Consider the following 24912-nt stretch of genomic DNA (forward strand, 5'->3'; position numbering starts at 1 on the left):
TAAAGACCTGTGACTTCCTGATGATGTTAAAAATCATTCATCTCTCTGACCTAATTTAGCACATAAATTGTAAATATTCTTACTAACTTTTTCAGATTGTCATTACTTTGTATACACAGTAGCATTAAATTATTGCTGCAGTGTTTAATTGTTCAAGACTTAAGTGTTCCCTGCAAGAGTAGGAATGGGGAACAGCAAAAGTTCCAGACTAAATTGTAACGAGAATTCTAAGGGGAAAAAGTGAGTGCCCCAGTGCAGAAAAGTTAGAGCATTTTCTATTTATTCTCTCTTTCCCAGTGTTAGTAATCTGTCAGATGGATTTTTAAATTTGTCTTTTTCTAACTGAAGAAGGCGTTATCTTAAATTTTCTTAAGAAATAATCTTGGTTTCATAATTTTGATTTATTTATCCTTTTTATATTTTCATAGGATAATTCTAATTTATACATGGTTATGGAATATGTCCCTGGGGGTGAAATGTTTTCACATCTAAGAAGAATTGGAAGGTTCAGGTAACTAATGCTTTACTCTCCTTAAATCTTACTATTTGCTTTGTTTTAAACCAAATTTTTAATTTATTGTCAATGCTAAAAATTTATGTCATTGAATTTAGTAATATTTTAGCTAAATGAAGAATTACGTGGAAATGTTAATAAGATCACACCATATTGAGTTTTAAAAATTAAATAAAAGCATCATGATACCAATGTTAATGTTCTACCATTGGTAGATATTGTGAAAATCTATTATTTGAAGAATTTCAAGAAAATGCCAAAATTAGTTGAATTTAAACATACCAGTATTTATTGAACAAATATTAATTATGCAACTCCAGGGAAGTGGTTTGTGTAAAGATGAAGATAAAAAAGGAATATATAGAAAAGACAATAATGGTATCATAGTGATGAGATTATAAAAGGTTGTTTTGCACAAATTTAATGCTCTTTAAAGTTGTTTCTATGGTGATGTTTGAAAATACATACATAATTTATATGTACATAATTAGGTTATTACTAATAAAGTCATGCAGTTATTAAGATAGGTTATAGATTCTGTTATCTTTACGTGTGTGCAATAGTTTATAAGCTACTACTGTTCATTAATAATTACTAATAGAATGAAGCTGAAACCAGAGCAGGTCCAGCTTCATTCACTAAATTATATGTTGGCTCAATTAACACATAAGTATGAGTTCAAACAGGAATGATATGGTAATTAGGTTCATAAAACAATGATGAGAGACTTGGGTTATCATGAGATTATATTCAGTTATGGGCCAACATTAGAGATATATTAGAGCCTAAGCCAAAATTCATTTGTTGACCTAATATGTATAAGGCACCTAATACGTGTCAGGCACTGTTCTAATGCAAAGGAACTTTGTTTATCTTTAATAGTTGCTTTTACCTTTTGTTGTACTTTCTCCTACCATCCCTTGTCCAAGCAGGCCCAGGATCCTCATATTGCCCTATAATAATTCAAAGTTTTCCACTGAAGAACCTTAGCTATACCTGCCTTCAAAAAATATTTTGTCTATTTTCTGTAATTACAACTTCTTTCATTTGCAACTCACTGCACTTTTATTTCTTAAATATTTGACTCGGTATTAGGAGGAAAGCAAGTTGATTGATATAATTCACACTGAGACACTGTCTTTTCTAACCTCTCACACATACTACATATACACTTGAAAGGTTGCTAACTCACATCTTAGAAACTTTGAAACAGCGAGACTACTGAGTTATTGTTCAGCATGGATGGCTGTAATCAGAAACAATGGATTCGTTATGATTCTTTACTTAAACAGCATCTGTCTAGACTTTAAGCTGCTATAGCATTAAATCATCCTGCAGTGTACTTTGTTTTCACCTTTCAACAATTTGATTATAGATCTATGTAACGTTTGTGTTCCTCCAACAAACACCAATGTGTGGAAAATAAATGTAAGATTCTGAGTTTATCTTATATTTATGATGATAAATTTATATTCACTTATATGATAATAAGTGCATCTTATATTTACAGATGCCTGGAGAAAATAGGAGGGGACCTCCCAAGTCAAATGTTTCCAAGGTGTTAGGGATAAATGACCAGGATGGTTTTTCCAACCTCCCTTTACAGTGTTCTCCTCATTCCTTGCTATGACATAGGATGTAGATTGTTTGTGTTGGGGAGGGGCCAAAATTCAAAAAGCATTATAAAATATGGTCCCCCAAATGTATTTTTCTTTACATGTTTATTCATTCCATAAATATTTACTGAGCACCTGATGTGTATCAGGCTAGGAGCTAGGAAATAGTGACAAACAAAAGGAGCAGCATATACAGAAGGTGCCAAAAAATGTATACATATTTTAAGAAAAGAAAAAACTGTATTAAAATTGTAATGCTCAATACATACTGATAACAAAAGATGAATACATTTTTTTGGCACCCCCAGTATTATCTTTTTTTGGAATCTCTATTTCTGGTGCTACCAGATCAAACTTGTGCCAACCATCTTGAGGGAAATTCTATTCATAGTTAAGGTTTTTCATTGAGGACACAAATCTGAAAGTCACTGCAATTTGTCAGGCAGATTAGCAGAATTCAGTGTATACACTAGAAGATGAAATAGAAACTCAAACTAAAAAGTCAGTACATCCTTTTGGAGTAATGCTCAGAATGTGGCATCAAAACTACACTAACCTATCAATTGATCTAATCTACACCTGCAAGAACTGTATATATTTACGAATATACACATTATACCTGTGTTTATGTGTCTGTGTAAACATGCATAGTAAAAGATTTGGAAATGTAGACACCAGGATTGTATTTATGTTTTCTGAATGGGATTATGGGTGTCATTCTTCATTACTACTTTATGATATTTTTTCTATAACGAGCATATATCAATTTTATAATAGGAATAGTCTGGGTAAAATGGCATTAATCTGCAGATTATTACAGTTAAAGAGCTTCTGTGTAGTAAAATTCTTTAAGCACTTGAAATTTATGAGAAATGTAGCTGGAACCTATTATAGTAGCGATGGCCTTGATAGACAATCTAATTGGCACATTTGCTTTTCAATCATCCTCAGGGTCGGGCATAATCGTACATGCATCAATGTATTTTATGGCCAATAATAATTTAAAATATATTGACAATTTGAGAGTTATATTTTTCTTCAATATATGCTGCCCACTAAGCATATCAAAGATTTGAAAACAATTTAGAGATTAAATAAATATGTGGAAACTAACAAGATTCATTACATATGTTTCAAAGAAAAAATACTTTTTACTCCCAAACTACCTTAACCCCATGTTAATTTTTTATATAATTTACTAATTACTATGTGTTAACCCATTTTACAGAAATCAATGTTTTGTTCCTTTGTAGTGAACCCCATGCACGGTTCTATGCAGCTCAGATAGTGCTGACATTCGAGTACCTTCATTCACTAGACCTCATCTACAGAGATCTTAAACCTGAAAATCTCTTAATTGACCACCAAGGTTATATCCAGGTATGACCTGAACTCTTTATATATAATGTATTTGAGAAAATACTAGGTAAGAAGTTGTATGTATTTCACAACTACTAATATTGGATTTTTTTTTCTTTGATGGAGACAATTACTTCTTCCTAATAGTTTAAACTGAGCTTGTAGTTCTGCTGTTATTACGGAGAACAAAAAGTCCCATCAAGGATAGACCCTGTTTATATCTTCTGCAATTTGTAGCTGTGTACTGAGCACAGCCCCCTGCATAAAGAAATAGTAATAGCTAAATTTGTGAGTACTCATTTAGTGCCAGGCATTATTTCAAGTGTTTTATATGTGTCATCTCTTCTAATCCTGATAACGCTATGAAGTTTTAAGTACTAATGGATATCCTCATTTTAAGGCCGATGAAACTAAGGCACAGCAAGGTCACACAGGTAGAGCCGGAGTGGAACCCAGGTAGTCTGTTCCCAGAGTCCATGCCTTTATCACTACAATGCAGTTGCCAAAGGAACTCTGGGTACCAATACTGGACTGACTGGTGGCAGTGTTTTCTTTCCATTTCTGCTACTAACTGAGTGGGAGCATCCCTTTTTACACATTATCAGGAGATTTTCTCCATGATGCTTTTGCACTTCTGATGATGTAATTAACAGCAGAGGACTTGTTGGACTAAAGAAATACTTCTCGCACTACTTCATTTTTATTAAAACTATTTTGGGGTTCATTTGCTTCTTTGCTTGAGTCAGAGAAAGGTTATATAAGCAGGTGTTGTTTTAACCTGCGTTCACTGAACAGTGGCGCTCATGGATTAGTCTCAATTATATTGACTTACTGTTTTCTCTGGTTTTAATTTTAACCCTTTTTTAAACTTTCAACTTAAGTACAAGAAGTACATTTACTGTGAAAGAATAAATGTTCACAGCTATTTTTTGTCTTTCATAGGTCACAGACTTTGGGTTTGCCAAAAGAGTTAAAGGCAGAACTTGGACCTTATGTGGCACTCCGGAATATTTGGCTCCAGAAATAATCCTCAGCAAGGTATATTTATAATGTCACTACGGAAGAAGTAGAAGTAGAAGGCATGCATTGGTGTGGACTTTTATGAAAACAGTTTATTAATCTAATGTTACATTTTTATTGAATCTAAATTATGAATTTAAATCTGTGTATAATTACTAAAGAATAGTTATTTAGAGTCTACTACTAATTCAGTAAACCCTGTCAGTTTTAATTCTGAATCTAAGAGAAATAGTGTGAATAAATCTGACCTACATCCATGTTTTGAAGCCAGCCCAAAGCATAACCTTTTCACAATTATTCCCAATAACAGGTCGCCTAAGAAGCCTTGCTCTGGGTTACACCAAGAGGCAAAGCTAAAGATGATATGCACTAGCTGTCCATTCCTCCTTTGTTTCAACTTTACCAGTTACATGAAAGAAATGTATGTGATGTAGTTGTTTTTGTTGTTTTTGTTTTTAATTTTGGTGTAATATTAGGAATATTACAGCAATTGAATACCGTGTTTATCTGAAAATAAGACCTAACCGGAAAATAAGCTGTAGCATGATTTTTCAGGATGCTCGTAATATAAAATAAGCCCTAGTGTGTCTTTTGGAGCAAAAACTAATATAAGACCCGGTCTTATTTCCGGGGAAATACAGTAGGGCTTATTTTATATTACGAGCATCCTGAAAAGTCATGCTAGGGCTTATTTTCCGGTTAGGTCTTATTTTCGGGAAACATGGTAGTTATAGTCTTAATTGAAGACAGTTCTACTTCTCTAAACAGTGAAAATGTGGTGAGAGAAACTTGTAATTGTATCTAAAAGGATGGTTTAACTTCTGTTTTCTTTTCCATCTCCATTCCTTACTGGAGAAAGCTAGAAAGGAGAAATTAATAATAAGTGGCCACAAACAGGAGCAAGGAAAGAGAAGGGATAAGACATGTGCCACGATATTTACAAACTGAATACCTACCTTCTGAATAATGGAAATTTGGCTAACCTATAGAAGTGTTAGAATAAAATAAAGATTTCTTTCCGTTTTTCTCTCATTATCTTTCATAATTTAAATCTTTAACTTTTCAGTCTTTTGTAATCTAAATATCGTTGCTGTTAACACATTTCTTTTTTAACTACACTTAAATAATATGACAGAGTAAGTGCTAAAACTTTAAAAAATGTATATGTATTTTAAAAATAATAAATGTTCATTATACAAAATTTGGAAAATACAGAAAAATATAAAGAAACAGTAAAACAAAAACAACTATCATCTCACCACCCAGAGCCAGCCTTTTTTAAAAAACACTTTAATATATTTTTTCTACGCATGTTATCATAGTTGAGATATAATGAATGTGCAGTTTTATAGTCAGCTGTTTTCACGTCAATGGTAACAAGCATGCAAACATCACTCTAATGGCTTACTTGCAAATGTAACCACAAAATACTTTGCCATTCTTCTATTGCTGAATATTCAGGTTGTTTCCCTTTTTTTCCTATTATAAATAACTGTGATAAATGTCTTTGTGCATAAAGTTTTTTCTGCAGTTGAAATTATTATTTTTTAGGATAAATTCCTAGAAGTGGAATTAGTGGGTCAAAGGGTATAAATATTCTTAGGGCTCTCAATACATATTTCCAGTTGCTTTCCAAAAAGATCATAACATTTTACACTAGCAGTAGTATATGAGAGTGCCTGTTTCACCTCACTCTCTCCAGGATATTCTGATTTTTAAAATCATTACTAATTTAAGGGATAATAAATGATATTTTAAGTCTCAGATCTTTGATTAGATTTTTAGTACTTATAGCCATTTGTATTTCTTTGTGTGTGTGTGTGTGTGTGTGAATTAGTATTTCATGTCTTTTGCCCATTTATTTATTGTAACTTAGTTTTCCTTATTGATTTGTTTTTATGCTCTATACCTAGAGTATTAAAAGCATCTGGCACATTTATTATGAACATTAGTACACAATCTAAAACACAGAAATCAAAGTTTAGTAAAAGGATCTGGTTCAACATTACATGCTTTAATTATATAAAAATATTGTAATGAATGACAGTTCTAGTGAGTTAAATTAAGAGTTAAACAACCCATTTAATGGGTTAACTACCCATTTCTATTAGCAAAACAAAGTGCTATTCCTATAATACCTGTCTCTCCATTTTAGAAAACACAGAAGCAGAAAAAAGGAAAAGAAAATTTCTATATTGTACTGTATTTTAGCTAATAATTTGAAAACTAGTTTCCAAAACTAAAGTTTTGACAAAAGGTTGGAATGTGGAGAGTGGTGAAGGTAATTAATTAGAGGATACATTTGAGGGCAAACCAAAAGATCTGGCAAGAACTCAGCTCGTTCCTCTCCATAATTAAGTTATTTTTAATTTTTTTTCTTTTTTCATAATCTTTTTCTGCCAAATGACACTGATCATAGTTGTTAACAAACTTTATGTAAACGTGTTAATATTTTATTCATATTTTTATGTAAATACTCCTACATCTTAATTTTAGTGAATTTAATATGAAAAAGCAACCCAATTAAAAATTACCTTAACATTGGACATTTAGTTCACAATGTACTTTTTATACATGTTATTTCCTTTCATTTGATATATAGTCCTTGCAAAACCCCATGAATTAATTTTCTTTTCTGTATACGTTTTAGAGATGAGAAGCCAACAGTAGACAGCTAAAGTGAAGTATATATTTAAATATTTACATTTATTAGATTTCAAATTAAACTTTTAGCTTTCATAAGATCCTGTGAAATGGATAAAATTATCTTTAGTATATTTACCCTCCTGAAATCCAACAATATATAGTATTTTGTAGTCAGCCACACTATTTATTATGAAAGCCAATGTCTACTAGTTTGTTTCAAAACTTTTGACATTCCTACGTATTCTCTGGAAAATCCTGATTTATAAGACTATAGACCTGAAATGGACTTGAAGAGGTAATTTGGTCCAACTCCCTTCCTCTTGTTGAGCAGCAACTAAATTATTCCAATTAAATAGGGGATATGTTATTGTCTATAATATTCTTAATGATTTTAGGAAGGAAATTTAATCATATTTTCTAATATCCAATTCCAATATTTGGAAAAAATCTCTCTTTTGTTTAGTTTAAACCTGACCTTACACATTTTGTTCATTTTTTATTCCATCCTCAATAGTAACTGCTTATATATTTTTTTCCATATGCTTGAAGATCATTTTGAAGTTATCTATGACTTCATTCTCTTCTGAGTGAATTAATAATTCACATTTGGTGTTGGTTTTCTTAGGGCTACAATAAGGCAGTGGATTGGTGGGCATTAGGCGTGTTAATCTATGAAATGGCAGCTGGCTACCCCCCATTCTTTGCAGACCAACCAATTCAGATTTATGAAAAGATTGTTTCTGGAAAGGTAAGCAATACATTTTATTATTCTATTATTCATTATTTCTATGCATGAATTTTAAGCTTTGTAGATTGAAACCATTTGATATTATCAAAATATTACCCTCAGTTGGGAAAAATATGGAACTACCCATAGTTTCTGTCCTTGTATCTAGTATTCATTAAAGATATATGTTAAATCATTGAAGTCTCTTTTAAAGAAATGGACAATTTTACAAACAAATTAGCAAAATAATTAGACATTTTTCATTTTTGGTATTTTTATCAGTTGTAAAATGTAAAACCATAGCCCTAATTCTTAGTATTCCTTTAAATAAATAAAATTTATTAGTTATTTCATGTGGGTATCTCCTTGGAAAGATGTTTTAGGGGCTTTTTTATATGCCCTTGCTTTTGCAGGAGCGACTTCTTGATTGAATTATGTCAAACACCACAAAATTGAAAGCAAATATAAAACATATTTTTTAAGACAGAAATTCATAGAAATGATATAAATAATTGTTCATGTTGCTTGTAATCGCCATTGATTTGTATGTATGTATGTTTGTTTGTTTGTTTGTTTAAAAAGTATTCATTTTTGATCAGGGTAAAGACAATCTCAATGTCAACTTGTCACCTAATCATAAACTTGAACTTACAGTTTCACTGCTCTAAAGACAATGCACCTACTGATTTTGACAACATAACTAAAAATGAAAATATCCCTTCTGTTTCCTAGGGTTGTATGTTGAAAGAATAAACATAATCCCTTGCAATAGCCAACATTGGTACTTGGCCTACGTTTAAGATCAAAAGAGTAAAACAGGAGTAAAACAAGGCCAAGAGCAATTGAAACTTGATAACCCAACAAGTACAGATATCATTAGAAGACAGTAAGTTGCAGGCAACTAATAAAAAAAAAAAAAAGGCAGTTTCATCAACATAAAGTTTACATTTGGTTGAAAAGTGAGAGTCAACTATTCCATTATTAGGATGTGTGCCGATCCTAGTGGGTAACATGGAACCATAGAAACAAAACTTAAAAACCTTAAATATTGCTGATTTTTAGCAAATATAGAAATAACATTAACTTTTTTAAAACAGGAATAGATTTACTATTCTATTTATTTGGTTTTTTGTTTTGTTTCATTTTGTAATTGTGACCTTTGAAGGTAAAGAATAGGCTAACCAACCTAAAGAATCTGGAAGGAGATAGAGGAAAACCTCTATTTCCTTGTATTTGGGCCAGGTTCACAGTCTCCATTTAGTGTGAAAGCCGATCTTCAGCATCAATGAACTTAAAATTTGCAAGTTTGATATTCAAAAGGTAACCTGCATGTCGTAATCTAGTAAGTTATCTTTTTTACCAAATTTAAATCATGGACGCTGCATAGCTTGGTCTGTGAGAATAAGACACCGATAAAATGGGTCCATCCAGCCACCTAAAATCCACACTCAACACAGTATGTTCCATATGGCATAGTGTGTATGCAGTCTCCAGGGATCACAAGATTTCAGTTATATTTAACTATATTTTAGGGGGAAATTTTTGTAAAAAATAAATTCCTCTGACAGATAAGTAAACTAAAGCTAGGTATTGAAAGATTTACTCTAAGATAATACAGAAAGGCAGAACGAAGTATTTATATTTATTTTAAGTACTTAAGTATCACTTGCTGTCTCTGTTACTTTTGTGATCTCTCAGCTTCAGGTTTCTTATGTTTGTAATTGTTTTCACTAAGCAGTATATTGAAGTCACAGTGAAAGAACTTTGTAGATGAACAAAAGAAAACATCAAGAAAATTAACAAATAAAGCAGTGATTTATTTTTTAAGAATTTGAGAAGTGATTATGTAAAATTTCAAGAGAGAATAAGAACCAAAGGGCATCGGCAGAATAATGAGAGAAACAAAATACTTAAAATCAGTGAATAGGAGAAGCATATTTTACCAATACAAAAACTAAGAATGCAGAAGTCATAATACTTCCAAATAATTTAATTGCTGATAATTGCAAAGTTCCTGAATCTTTACTATATTGCTTTTATTTATACTTCATAAAAGGAATCAAATTATCTGACAAGGATGCTGTCACAACTAAATTTCATTTACTTAGAAAAATTGCTTTAGTTAAAATGAGTATATCTTCATCTTTATGAATTGGCCTCAGCTTGCCAGTCAGTCTACATTGTGTAAATTTTCTTCAGCTGTTTATGAATATGTTTTTATTTCATATCAAACTTTAACATTTAGGATTGGCTTAAAATTTAAATCTGCCTATGTCCTAAAACAGCAATTTAAGAAGAGTAGCAATATAAAATTTCATTATCATGATATCTGATTTTTTTTTCTTCGTTTATTTAGAAATATGGTAAGGTGTTTTGCTTTAACTAAAGGTGCCAGACTATCTCTTCCCATATAATAAATATTAAGTTATTTTCATTCCTTGTTTCCTTTACTCATTTAAAGTAGAACTCATAAGGGAGCATTTGAGATCTGGCACCTACCCTGCATATGTTGTCAGTTTGGTTCAAATAAACTCATAAAAATTCAAAAAAATAAAATGAAATAGAAGCAGAATATTGCCATTAGTGATCTCTAGGATCTGTATTACGTGAACATAAAATCGTATTCATTGTTTACCAATAAAACCATCTGCTTCACTCAAATTCAAACTAGAATATATAGCTCTCGACATTATAAAAATAATATTGTCTCCCTGCTTAGTAGCTAAAAGCCAAATAAGAGACTAACTAGTTTTTAAATTGTTTTAACTTTTCAAGTCATTAAAAATACAATTTTGGTCTTATAGTTGTGGATCCTATATTTATATTTTAAATTTTTAATGGTTTTAATGATACAATATATTGTTTAAGAATATAATTTTCATTCACAATTGTTTTTTCTAATTGCTTAAAACATATATTATTATTTTCTGCTACATTTTATGTTAATTGTATTTTCTATCCTGAAACCATATTATAAACATTATAGGTACTGATGAGTTATCAAAGTTAAACTAAAATGTATTTAATGAAGTGATTAATTCACTAAAATACATATATTTTGAACATTAGGTTGTTAAGTACTTTCTCTATTACAATATTTTAACTCAAGCTGGTATTTTTAAAGTCACAGAAAGATGATCAATCAGCTTGTTAGATTCTCTCCTACACATATTTTGCCTTTGAAAAAACAGAGGAGGTGTTATTTAAATGTCAAATTATTCATGCAATATTAAGGTTCAAGTTTAGAAATGCATAGTTGATAGAACAGTCTTATAATTCCTGCATTAACCATGCCTCATCCTAGCAATATATATGCTGTGTTTCTGTAGTCTTTAAATTTCATGCCTCAGTGTCATATACTTTATAACAAGAATCAGTTATAGTTTCCACAGCAACTCTACATGGTTGCATTACTTTTGGAAACATAAAATATAATTTTGTTTATTTTCTGTTTTTTGGTGGGTTTTTTTTTTTGCTAATTTCAGTTTGATGAATCAGCATAGCTCTTTGAAAAGTTCAATGAACAAAGAAACTGTATTTCTGATTACATTGCAGAACAGTCATGGAAAAAAAAAACTTTCACAATACTTCTCATTATTTCTCCCCCAGTATACTTTAAGGCTATGACAGAGTCCCATCATTTACATGGCTTACTATGAGAGTATGAGCTACCTATCAGAATCTCTGGGGAAGAGGAGGGTGTGATGGGGATGTGAGGAGGATGTGTCTATAACTTGCAAAGGTTCCCAAGTGATTCTGATATCTACCATCACAGCTCCCCACTACTACTCCCCATTGGAGAATCACTGTTCTGAAGATTAAACAGATACTCACGCACATTAACTAATTCAAGGCCATCACTTTATCTGTATTCCAAAATAAAGAACTAGTTTATTTAGGTATATATATTTCGTATTTGTTACAGATAAATTATCTGAATTCAGAAGATGATTTATATGTGGCACATTACTGCCTACCTTTTTGAACACCATGAAGGGGAGAATAACTGACACATTACCTTAAACAGTTCACGCAGTCTCTTTTCTAAACTAAGATAGGTCACTGCAGATAAGTGATTTCTTTGGAATCTAAACAAAGAATGTAACCACTGTATAGATAAATTTTGTAATTTTTCAAGTAGACAGTGTGCCTTTTTAATATCCTATATTCTCTAGTTTTTACTCCAATTAGGATAAATGAGGAAATGTGCATCAAATATTTTTAAGATAAAATTTTTCAGTCTTTTATAAGGTTTTTGACAATAACTATTATCAGATTATTGAATCATGGAAGTAGTGTAAAATAATTAGAAGTTTATACCCTGGAGTCCGAGTACCTATTTTGAATTAACAGCTCAACCACTTACCAGCTCTGTAGTCGTGGGCAAATTACTTAATCTCTATAGGGCTCAATTGCATCACCCTTAAAACGGGGATAATAATCATACTTAACCTCAGTGTCATGTTTTGGATTTTATGAGCCAGTGCATATAAACCATTTGGCACAGTGCCTAACTTCTAATCAGGCATTGTGTCAGAAGTAAAACCTAGTGAAGGTGTCTTTTTGTTGTTGTTTTTAACAGCATAAAACCTTTTATAATCTGTGATAATGCAAGCTTTGCAAAAATGGGCTTTTAGTTGCTAATTTATGAGTTGACCTCAAATCCTGGTCATTTATTAGCCATTCAACCTTCAAATAGTCGTCTGTTGCTCACCAATGACTAGTTTTCCTCTGGTGTGACAATGGTTTTAGTTTATTATTTACATTAAAATTTTTTGCTCTGTCACTAGCAGAAAAAAGAACATTTCTGCATAAAGAAATGAATAGAGCTGCAATTATGCTTCTCAAGCTTTCACATACATAAGAAACACTCAGAGATAGAAGCTCAGATTTTCAGGCTCAATGTCCCCGTCATCTGAAGTCAGTCCCAGGAATCTGCCTTTTCATTCTGTACTCTCCCCGTTCATTCCAGTGGAAGCGGGTCACATTTTTTTACAGAATAGCATGAGGGTGGCAAAAGATTATGGTTATGAATCGAGCACTGCCATAGAATTTAGCTTTGCATGCTAATGATTTAACTCTACTTTGAGAACATGAGTGTGTAAGTCAAGTACATTGAGCTTTTTGAACGTCCGAGTATGAATTAAGGAGTTCTACGTGTTTGAAGACAGTGTGATAAGGAGCAAAATTCGTGAAGCTGGGAATAATAAGGCTACATATCTAGTCCGAGCTCTGCCCTTTATAGTCTAATGATTTGCTAAGTTATATAATGTCTGAATCTTAATTTCTCCATCTTTAGAAAAGAGTTGATACTGTATTCACTGAGTATGTCACATCTAATTAGGATGTAAGTTCCATGAAATCAAAGACTTTGTTTTTGCTCTCTGCTATATATCCAGTGCCTAGAACAACGCCTGGTACATAGTAGACACTCAATAAGTAACTACATTATTTGAAATGATCTAATAAATTCTGGAAATAAAAACACAAAAATGGCCTCCCATCCAGGAGTTCACAGTTTGGGGGAGATGGACATGCACAAATACCAAAGCATGGTTAAATTAATGAGTGCGCTGTGAAGATCAACTGAGGTAATGTAATGATGCACTATTCAAATTTTAAGGTGATGGCGGCACTTGTAGAGAACCAAAGTAAGAATGCAAGGAGTTCAGAAACGGGTCTGTTAACCCTGTAAAGCATTTTTGACAGAGGTCTATAGTTAGTTTGAAGTCGAGGCCATAATAACCTGGATAAGAGTGTTTGTGTTTAGTGGAGGTGGGAATATGCAGTTATAAGACTGGGTCTTATATAATACAGTATAAGACCCTGTCTTATTTTACTATAAGACCGGATCTTATACTGTATTATATAAGACTGATTGTCTGGCTAGGTCTTATTTTCAGGGAAACACGGTAATACATCACTTTAGTACCCATAGTAATAAAAGGGTGAGAACTGGGAGTTAGTTGGAGTAGAGAGTTAGAGGAGAAGAATGTGTTTAAACAACATAAACCAAAAAAATACTTAGATCTCCTATGAATGATACATTACTTTATTGATTGCCTAGAATATAACATCTGTAGTTATTTTGGGTTTTTTGTTTGTTTTTAAGGCTCAAGGCCAGTCTACTAATTCTAAAGTCTTCGTAATTCAGGAGGTGGAAAATGCTTTTGAACCAATCTAAATCATTTTTACACTGTTGCATAACAGCATAATTATGCTTAAAAGTCACCCACTAATAAATGAAAAATAGTTTCATATGCTGTGAAAGGCAGTGTGGGTTTTTATAATCATTTTTAGACTTCCTGTTTATAATCTCTTTTCAAAATGTGCATACTGATAACTTTATATGCTGCTTTTTCTATTTAAATTACAAGTTTAAATTTGTATATCTCTAAGACAGAGGTTTGTAATGAAGGATCCAACGGGTGTCGCTTAAAGATGGGTGAACCTTCTGATGTTGCTGGAAAAGTATGTGATGCACATTTTTCTGGAAAGAGGTCCATGTTATCAAAGAGGGTTTATGACCAAAACAAGGCCCTAAGAGAACAGTTTTAGTTCATTCACCCAAGTATCTTCTTTAAGATTACTACGGGGACTGAAATGTGTAGTTAAAAGTATTGGAATGTCATCGCTACATATTTTTGTTTATATAATAACCTATCACCTTAAAAAAAAAAGACACTTTTCTGAAGTCAAAACAGAAATACCATGCATCTTGGAATGTGTGTTTTACCACGTGGCGTGTTTGTGCAGGTTCGATTCCCATCGCACTTCAGTTCAGATCTCAAGGACCTTCTACGGAATCTGCTGCAGGTGGATTTGACAAAGCGGTTTGGAAATCTAAAGAACGGTGTGAGTGATATAAAAACTCACAAGTGGTTTGCCACAACAGACTGGATTGCTATTTACCAGAGGAAGGTGAGTCTTTTCTTTCTTTAATTTGAAAGCTTTAAAAAAAAATAAATTGGTATTTAAAAAAAACAGGAACAAACTCATAGATACAGAGAACATTTTGATGGTTGCCAGATGGGCGGGGGCATTGGGAGTGAGTGAAAAGGGGGAAGGGATTAAGAAGTACAAATTTGTAGTTCCAAAACAGTCACAGGATGTAAAGTATAGCATAGGGAATATAGTCAATAATATTGTAATAACTGTGTATGGTGTCAGATGGGTACAAGATTTATCAGGGTGATCACTTCATAAGTTACATAAATGTCTAATCACTATGTTGTACACCCTGAAACTAATATAGTATTGTATGCCAACTGTAATTGAGAAATACAAAAATATTTTAAAATAGAAATACAAATAAATAATATATGTAGTGGAAATATTTTCAACTTAACACATGGTTTTAATTTTTTTACCTTCTAAATCAGTCCTATGCAAAACTTAAAGGAACTTTATATCCCACAACTTAAAAATGAGTTTTCTCCTTGATAAAAGAGAAAGTATATATTGTTTTGACCGTCAATTTGAAATGTTTTCCTTGTTCAATTTTTCCTACCCATGCCTCTAACTCTTCACAATACCGTGGTAATTATACATTAGACAATGTGCTAAGGGTTTGCATTTCAAAACTAACATGAAGCCACATTCAAAACACAATATGTAAACAAATATAGTCTCCAACCCAGAATTGGCACACAGGGAGATTTAATAACATTTAATTGCTAGATTCATCAGATATTTTTCAGCCTTTATCACTTCATCTTTGTAATAAATAAAAACATGCAAGAAAAGTTTTTCCTTTGCTGAATTACCTTTATCTCTCCTTTTGCTTCTTAAATATCCCGTTAAAGATAATTTGTATTAATAAAGTATTTTCATCTTGAATATGTTTAATTTTTTTATAAAACCAAAGCTTCTAATGTTTTAGACTTGCCGTTTTTAATAATGCTGTGCAGCCACATGATTGAATTTCCTTAGGGGAAAAAAATGTAAATGCTTTAATTAAGTATTAATTGCTCAGTTTTTCTAATTTATATATTTTATAAAGGATTATAAAAGCAAAGCATTAAAAAAATTTTAATGCAGCAAATAGAAAACGTAGCAAGACCAAAACAAAGTGAGTGCAGCATAGCCTCTACAGTCCGTAAGAGGGTTTCAGAAACTCTTTAACCATTCAATTCATGAAGCATAACTGTTAGCATCATTATCTCAACTGGATATGTTATGTAGTCATGAACAAAGTCCTTAGCAATTTAAAATAGATGTCAGAGCTCATAAATAAACGTTTCATATTTTCATATTATTTTCTATTTTTATTTATTTTTACTTACTTATTTTTTATTAAAGTATAGCTGACATACAATATTATCTTAGTTTCAAGTGTACAACATAGTGCTTCTATGTTTATATATCTTATGATGTGATCACCAATATGTCTAGTTTCATATTTTTTCTAAATTTTTAGCTCACTACAGTGTCCAGTACTTTATAATTAATTAAAAGAAACTCTGTAACTTCTCATTTTAATCTTCGAAGTTATCCTGTGGGATAGTGGTACCATTTTCCCATTTTACTGATAAGAAAATCAGCTCAGATAGGTTAACTACTTTAAACATAATCATATAGCTGCTAAGTAACACCTATATTTGATCCCAAGTTCTTCAAATTTCTAATTCCAGGCTCACATTACCCCTTTAGAGACTTTTTTAACATGGTTATTAAAATGAAGCCCCAAACCACTGAACAATACATTGTTTCATAAGATCTTTATAGATTTTAACATATCACGTGCTTAACTTTTATGCGTTGAGCATTTTTAGAGTAGCAAGACTGCCTCAAAGGGCAGCAGAGAAAGAGCATGAACTCGGGTTAGGTGGCGACTGGCCTGAATCCCAGCTCAACCAACCATTAGCAGTATGATATTGAGCAAAATATTTAAACTCTCTAAAGCATCAGTTTTCTGATCCTTAAAATTTGGGTTAGAGAATGCAAAAGAAATACTAGTCTGGGGAGAAAGATAAGATAGATTAGTCCAGGCTGTATTTTTCTGGTTGAAGAATGTTTCATATGGTCATAATCAGGCTTCAGACCTTTAATATTACAATTACCTCCTACACAGTTCGTTTCAGTGACTTATTTAATGTATATTTTCTTTTGGTGTTTTTTGATCTAACTTCTTTTTGTTGTCATTGTTTAATAATGAGCCAATTATCCTCTCAGCATTTGTTGAATAATGCTTTTTTGGCCCCATATTTGAAATTCCAACTTTACTAATATTAAGTTATTATATACCTCAGTCTGTTTCAGAACTTTCTTTCTTATGAGTTTTTTTTTTTTGTCTATTCTTATACTGTACACTATACCATTTTATGTAGCTTTACAATGTGTTTTTTTAAGTTTTCAAAATATTTACATTTAACGTGGAATTCTTATATTCACGAAGAAAAATTTCATAATTAAATATTTTTCCAGCTTTTTATATTATACTAAAATACACATAACATAAAAGTTACTGTCTTAATCATTTGTAAGTGTACAGTTCAGTGGTATTAAGTATATTCATACTGTTTGCAACCATTACCACTATCCATCACCAGAACTTTCCATCTTGCAAAAGTGAAACTGTACCCATTAAAGAATTCCTCCCCTCTTTTATTGGTCTTTCCAAATAGTTATATTTCATTTGGGACTCGTAATTGGGATTATAGTATATTAATTAGAAGAGAACCAAAATCTTGAGAATTCTTCATCATGAATATGTTATGTTTCTACATTTATTCAAATATTTTCTCCCATTCAGTCAAGTTTTAGAGACACCTCCCCTATGCAAATCCAATTTCTTCCTTAAAGTTATTCCTTAAATTTATATTTTGGTTGCTATTATGAATGAGTTTGCTTTCCCAATATAGTAGAATACAGGAGAAAACATGATTTCTATGTTTATATTGTAATTGGACACTTACTCAACTCTGTTATTGATTGCCATATATTTTTCATTGATTCCCTTGGAGTTTATTGACGCATAATTGCCAGGGGCAGAGGTATCATTTGCCTCTTCTTTTTCAATATTTTTATCTTTTACTTCTATTTTGTTTTATTATACATGCTAGAATGTCTAGAATAATGTTTTAAAACAGTAGGGCTATTGATCTTCTTGTCTTGTTCTAGTTTGGAATGAGAATGCCTTTCCTGTTTTACCATCAAATATGAAGTTAGCTCTTTGTCTTGGATAAGTATTCTTGATCAGGTTAAGGAAATATTCTTGATTCCTAGTAGACTGTATTTTATCTTCCTTGACAAGGTACTATGATAAAGTATATTGGTGAGATAACCTCACATTCCTGAAGTGAACACCATTTAGTCATGGGATTTTATTATTTTAATATCTGCCTGAAATCAATTTGCTAAAATTTTGTTTAGGATTTTTACTTCCATAGTCATAAGTTTTATTGACCTGTAGGTTTTGTTTTTCTGGGGTTCAGATTATATGGATTCATAAAATTAGTTTGGAAATTTTCTATGTTTTTTATTATTTAGGAAATTTAAGGAATATAGGAATTATCATGTATTTATTCCTTGGAAGTTTTAACAAACTAATTCTTTGGATGTTGGTCTCTTCAATATTTTGCCTTTTCTTGAGCCAATTTTAGAAATGTGTATTTTCTTATAAAATCATCCACATCCCTTTGTAATTATCACTGTTTATATTATCTTTATTGTTAGTTAATACTGCATTTATATGTACTCATATTAGATTTGCTGGACTTTTGTCCATTGTTTTAGTATTTTAAAGATCTTTGATATATTTTAAATATTTTCATATTATATTTAGAAATAAAAATTTTTGCTGTTACTTAGCAAACGTTTATTAATCTATACACATCATGTATTGTATTTTTAACAATTATTCTTAAAATGATATAAGAACTGAACTGCTACTGCTCATTTAGAGTTCATGTGCTTTCCAAAGGGATCGACTTATCCCAGGTAGTAAATGGCTTATGTGCCAGAAGGTACCACGCCATAACTAACAGGTTATAGTATTGGGCAAATTGATCTACAGCAAATCTTGATTATGAATAGAAATGGACTTGGGGAATCCCAGGATAATTTACAAATAGAAATAATTCAGTATTTTAATGTAGCCATTTAGTTTAATATTGTCTCAATTATAACTATGCACAACAGTTCAAAAATAATAAATCTGTGTAGTTCCATAGTCTCTTTTAATTCACTGACCAAGTGCTCCTGAACAGTGAAATAGCCAAAGGCATCTAGTCGAAGGACAAGAAACAAGAAAATAGCCTGGACAACTCAAACTGTACAGTCATTCTCTTGAGATGATGTCCCAATAGATGTGATCCTAAATTGCTTCCTGACTAGACATGAGGTGACTGTCTCCTTAGCTCATTTTTCTCTTTGGTGTAAACAGTATAGTCCATTCCCTAAAGCAGGTCATGCAAGGCAACCAGCTGGCAACCAGAAAGATGGTATTAGCTCTTCTGTCCTACTTAGTTGTTACTTTATTCTTCGTAAATGTCTTGTTTGTATGCATATCTTAGTATAGTCGTGCATATAAATAATTCATAAATAAATAACTGTACATATACTGGTGATGAATTTGCAACGTGTTATTAAAAGTCATATAAATCAAAATACTTTGGAGACTACTGGTGTATATTAGAAAGAACTCTGGACCAGTAGTGGAGTGTCATGAAGTTGAGACCTGCCTCAGCCACTGATTAGTCCTGTGAATTTGGTCAACTTTCTGTTTTATAATCTATAAAATGGGAATAAGGATACCTGCCCTGCCTCTCTCACAGTGTTATACTGAGGAAGAAATGACACAGCTGTGTGCATAATTATTTGTCAACACTATAGATGCTGTATAAATTGTCATATTATTTTTTCAGCATTTAAAATCTTTCTCTCAAACATATTCAATGCAGCACATAATCTTATCAAGACCATATTTTAAATAATGGAAAGACATTTTACTTTTAGGACCCCAGGAGAAAAATGTTCAGAATTTAATAATTCTATAATTCTAAAATAGGTATGGTTTTTCCAACTTCCCAGAAAGTTTTAATAGCCTGATATCTTAAACAAAATATACTTAGGAATTTAAAAAAGATGGAGGTTAAAAGTAAGAATTATCTGTAACCTCGGGAGAAAGGAATTAAGGAAAAGGGGGGTAGAAAAATAAAAGCTTTAAGAAACAAAGAACTGATAAAGGAAAAATTGGAGTTTTATAACTTTCAGTGACAGCATTTTGATGCCAAGTTAATTATCTTAGAAATCTCTTAAGTTGTACTATTCCTTGAATGAAAATGTTGAGATTAATAGCAAACCTACTGTTTGCTGCTTTTTCTAATGCTGTTATCTTTTAGGGTCTTAAAGGCATTTAAAGATACTACCAAGTAATAATACTAGGAATTTATTTTCCTGAGTGTTTGGAAACTCTCAGGCATTTGTTATTCCTTATTTCCTTTGTTCCATACCACCAAACAATTAAGGCAATTCTTACATTTACAACCTGGAGATATTGTCACATCCCACAAGGTAAGGGCTCCGTGCTACAAGACGCCCCACCACCACCACTTCAGACACCAATCACAAGTGCAGTTAGTCACCAGTGCTTTTGACTAACCAGCTATAGGTTGAAGGTTCCCACAAACCCTTCCTGGGGTTAGATTAATTTGCTTGAGCCTAAGAAACTTGACTTACTATGTTAGCGGTTTATTATAAAAGGATATAACTCAGGAACAGCCAGATGGAAGAGATCCATAGGATAAGGTATGTAGGAAGGGGCTCAGAGCTTCCTACTCTCTCCAAGCCTGTCACTCTCCCCAAATCCCCACTTGTACATCAAAGCTGAAGCTCTACAACCCCTTTTGGGATTTTATGGAGGTGGCATTGCAGTAGGCGTGATTCATTAAGTCATTGGCCTTTGGTGATTGAACTCAATTTCTAGCCCCTCTCAGGGGGTGTGACTGAAGGTTTTAGTCCTCTAATCGTATAGTGGGTCCCCTTGGCAACCAGTCCCCATCCTTAGATTACCCGGGGTCATTCCAAAAGTCACCTTATTAACATAACAGAAGATACCTTTACCACTCTCTACACTTAGGAAATCCCAAGGGTTTTTATTTTTCTCTCTATCTCAATTATAGGTTGAAGCTCCATTCATACCAAAGTTCAGAGGCTCTGGAGATACGAGCAACTTTGATGACTATGAAGAAGAAGAAATCCGTGTCTCTATAACAGAAAAATGTTCAAAGGAATTTAGTGAGTTTTAGAGATGAGCAAGGAGATCACATCAGAGCTCAGGCTCAGTCTTTGCACTCTGTTGAGAGATAAGGTGGAGCTGAGACCGTCCTTGTTGAAGCAGTTACCTAGTTCCTTCATTCCAGCGACCGAGTGAAGTTTTTATTGCCATCATCTGTGTGTGCACTCTACGTCCACCTTTGTAACAAGGCACCGCTAAGCAAGCATTGTCTGTGCCATAACACAGGACTAGAACTTTCCTGCTTCTCTTTGGTTTGTCTTTCTCCTCTCCTCCTACATCCATTTCTTCCTTTTTCATTTTCATTAGTTTTTCTACAAACAGTGCTCCATCTTACTTTATTGGTGTTTCAAATGGGCAGTGTTATGGCTATGTGGTATTTGAACAGAAGGGTAAGTTTTGCTTTTAGTAGTCCTTGCCAATATTTTTGTTGGCCAATGGCTGGAAGATATACTTTCTAATACTTAATTTTACTTTGAGTAGCTCAGACTCAGTGTTTCCAGAACTCTTAAGAATTTTTGAGGATAGAATATTTTATCACCAGGGAAATATATACGAATTAAAACAATAACTTCCTTAGAATTCACTGTTTTGGAATACATTTGAATAGACTAATATAGAGTAGCTAGACCAGCAGTTTGGATTCCTATAGATCAGGGGTTCTATTTCCCGTCACTCTTTTTATATCATCCTTCCCTTGAGTAATTAAGTGACCAGCCTGCACAGTGTGACAAATGTGTGTCATTCACAAGAAAAAATAATGATACGGTTCATTATCACCCACATTCTCTCACTTGGTACCAGCATTTCTGTAGGTATTAGAGAAGAGTTCTCTAAGATTTGTAAATTTTGACTCTTCCATAAGGGTTTTAACCAGTATTTTAATAGAATTTGACTAATGAAAGTGACAAATTTTTAAGTTTCTCTAATAATCCTCATTGTAAGCTTCTTAAAGGAAAAGAACTAAAAAGAACATTAATGTGGACAAATGCTTTGCTAAATGAAACAAATGGATTGATTCTTATAAACAATATAGACAAATTCTTACTTACATGAGATTTTTTGTTTCTTTCGGTTTGTTCTGTGTGTCACAGTTAAGAACAAAGAAAGATCTTGCCAGGTAATTATTCTGGTGAACTATATTTGTCAGCCTGAGGTAGAGGTACTGTTGCAATTTCACTTTCATCCTATGCCTCATCGATGAAGAAAGGGACATATTTTCTAAAAAAACTGCCACAGTTGTATTTTAATTTTGAGGTGTGATATTTTTAGACATGTAATAATTTCCAGCCTCTTCTTTCAGTAAATAGAATGTATGATCATGCGTATACAATTTTAGTATTGGAGTTTAGTTTTTTTAGTATTCTTTTTTGCCAACTGACTTAACATTGCGGTCATGTGGAAATTTCAAGCAATTTTGCACATTTAGTTTAGTGTTTGTTGAGAATCCATGGCTTAACTCAGTTTTTTTTGCTTTTAAATTTTTCCATCTGGTTTTATCTCTGTGTGTCAGTGACCTATCTTACAACAACACACCAAAATAGTTAAAAGTAAACTCAGTTAATTTTATATCATCAATTTACATGCACATAAGATGAGTTGTTTTTTAATCAAACTGATCTTAATATATATGAGCATTCTATTTGCCTCATTATCAGTGCAGGTAGGTCACTGACTCTACTTCATTTCATCTCTACCACACCCTTATAAAATCTTTGAAGACATTGAAAAAGCCAGTCCAAGATGTTTTCTGCATCAATCTGTACATCTTTTGGTTGTCTTGTGTTTCTGCATGGTTATGTCATTTACAAGCTGATATTGATTTCAGCTTTTGGTCCACCTATATTTAAAACGTGCAAGAAAAATATGAACTACTTCGCTGTAGCAAGTTTGATATAAGAAAAATACATCATCATGATAATAAATGTAAAACGTCATTTGTACAAAATATTTTCATTAGTTTTTTTATATTTCACTTAGACCCAAAAACATGCTAAACATTGTATTCTATATGCTACAAATCCTATGGTAGCTTTGTTGTATATTATTGTAAAATTATTTTAATAAATCATGGGGATGACAATTTGATTATTGCATTTTAGTTTTCAGCGATTAAAAAGATTTCTATGAATTCTAATTTTTAAAAAAATGAAATTACTACTGTCCAGCACAACTTGCTGTAGAATCTATCTGGGTAGGTGACCACTAGGCAGTACATTGGTTTTGAGGGCTATTTAGCCATTCCATTTTGCTCTCTATTTAAAGGACATGAGCAAGCTTTTAAATGTATGAAGGGAGTCTATTTCCAACGAATCAAGTACACTGAATTAGAATATCTTAAAATTATACGAAATTCTCAGTTTTTGCCACAGTTTAGCGAAGAACAATATAAAAACTTGAACAAGAAATAAGTGGCATGAATCAGTATTTAACCTCAGATTACATTATTTGAAACGGAAGAAACTACATTTTTATTCAGTAAATAATGAGATGGCATTGTAGAGGAAGGAGCCCGAGACTGGAAGTCAAGTCGTTTGAGTTTCAGGCCTGGTCTGTCACTATAGTTTGACCTTGACCTCAGTTCTCTGATCCGGATTCATTAGGCAGTTTCTAAGGTCCCTTCTAACTTTCACATGTGATAAGATTCTATTTATTTCACATTTTGAAGGAATAACATGTTTTGAAGTAAATCTTGTTAAGGTGATATTTTAGGGCATCTTTTTTCTTATCTCTTATAGTGCTCTCACAATTCTTTGAATATCATGAGAACCATGTGTCTGTTCTGATTCCTTCTTCCTTCACTGATGCTAAATATCCAGTTGATATCAAACTATCAACCGACCAAAAACAAAAAAGGATATTGTGGCTTGTGGGTATTGCTGTCATGTTTTTGATATGTTCTTGTATCAACTGCCCATTGGCCTGAAAATACTCATTGTAAGCCTGAAAACAAAATCACTTTTCTTTCCCACTGACTGTTTTTTCTGCATATTGTAAGAATCAAATGAAATAATGTATGTGAAAGCACCTTGTAACCTGTAACCTATCAGTGTAAAGTGTTAAGGTATATTGTTACTTCATTAATTACTTCCTTGTTTAGAATGGAATTTCCTACACACTACTCTAGCTAGGAAATGCTGAAAACAACTGTGTTTTTTTAATTAATCAATAACTGTAAAATTAAAGTATCATCAAAGGATAAAACAATTTCTTGAGTCTTGAATTCTATTTGGTGCCCTACCTTCCTGATGTATTTTCTGCAGATATTACAGATGCATGTAGAGTCCTAGTTTTTACATGTTTGAACTGATCTTTTGGTGGTGGGAGCAGAGCAAGAGAAGGAGGAAGGTCTAACATCTACTCCAACCGGGTGTTTACTAAGAAACTACTAGATTCATTCCATAGTTTCTAAAAAGTGTTTCTACTTCTTCCTCATGCTGTTAGTCCAAATTGCTCTTAATATAATGTGGAAAATATCCATCTTTAAAGAACTGACCCTGCAAGGACCCTCATCCTTATATTGTGACAGTGAATGTGAATTTATTCTTTTTCTCCAAAAGTGCCTTTGAGCTTCACATTTCCTCTTCCAGTGTTAGCCAGGTTAATTAGTGTGTGTTCCATAACTGTCCTTGTCTTCAAGAAACAATTTTTTAGATAATTATTTTAATAGCTTGCCATTTTTTATTGCTATGATTGTTCCTGCAAATATTTATAAATATTGATGCATTTTAAAACATGGTGCTTATTATTTTTGTTCCTGTGACTGCTTCATTTTATCATTGTTAGAGCTTAA

General features: G+C 32.3%; 1 protein-coding gene across 10 annotated transcripts in view; it reads left to right on the forward strand.

The window, feature by feature from the left end:
• The window catches only part of PRKACB (protein kinase cAMP-activated catalytic subunit beta), a 104823-nt gene extending 80497 nt beyond the window's left edge, over window positions 1-24326 (forward strand). For all 10 annotated transcript variants that reach the window (XM_019715233.3, XM_019715236.3, XM_019715232.3 and 7 more), the window contains 6 exons: window positions 429-511; window positions 3384-3510; window positions 4432-4527; window positions 7781-7903; window positions 14639-14803; window positions 21007-24326. In XM_019715233.3, the coding sequence (XP_019570792.1) occupies window positions 429-511; window positions 3384-3510; window positions 4432-4527; window positions 7781-7903; window positions 14639-14803; window positions 21007-21132 (720 nt within the window). In that variant the 3' untranslated portion in view covers window positions 21133-24326. The remainder of the gene's footprint in view (window positions 1-428; window positions 512-3383; window positions 3511-4431; window positions 4528-7780; window positions 7904-14638; window positions 14804-21006) is intronic.
• Window positions 24327-24912: the final 586 nt, after the last annotated feature.

Source organism: Rhinolophus sinicus, chromosome 14 (assembly GCF_057876585.1).
Source record: "Rhinolophus sinicus isolate RSI-liver-muscle chromosome 14, RSI-T2T, whole genome shotgun sequence".
NCBI classification, from domain to species: domain Eukaryota; kingdom Metazoa; phylum Chordata; class Mammalia; order Chiroptera; family Rhinolophidae; genus Rhinolophus; species Rhinolophus sinicus.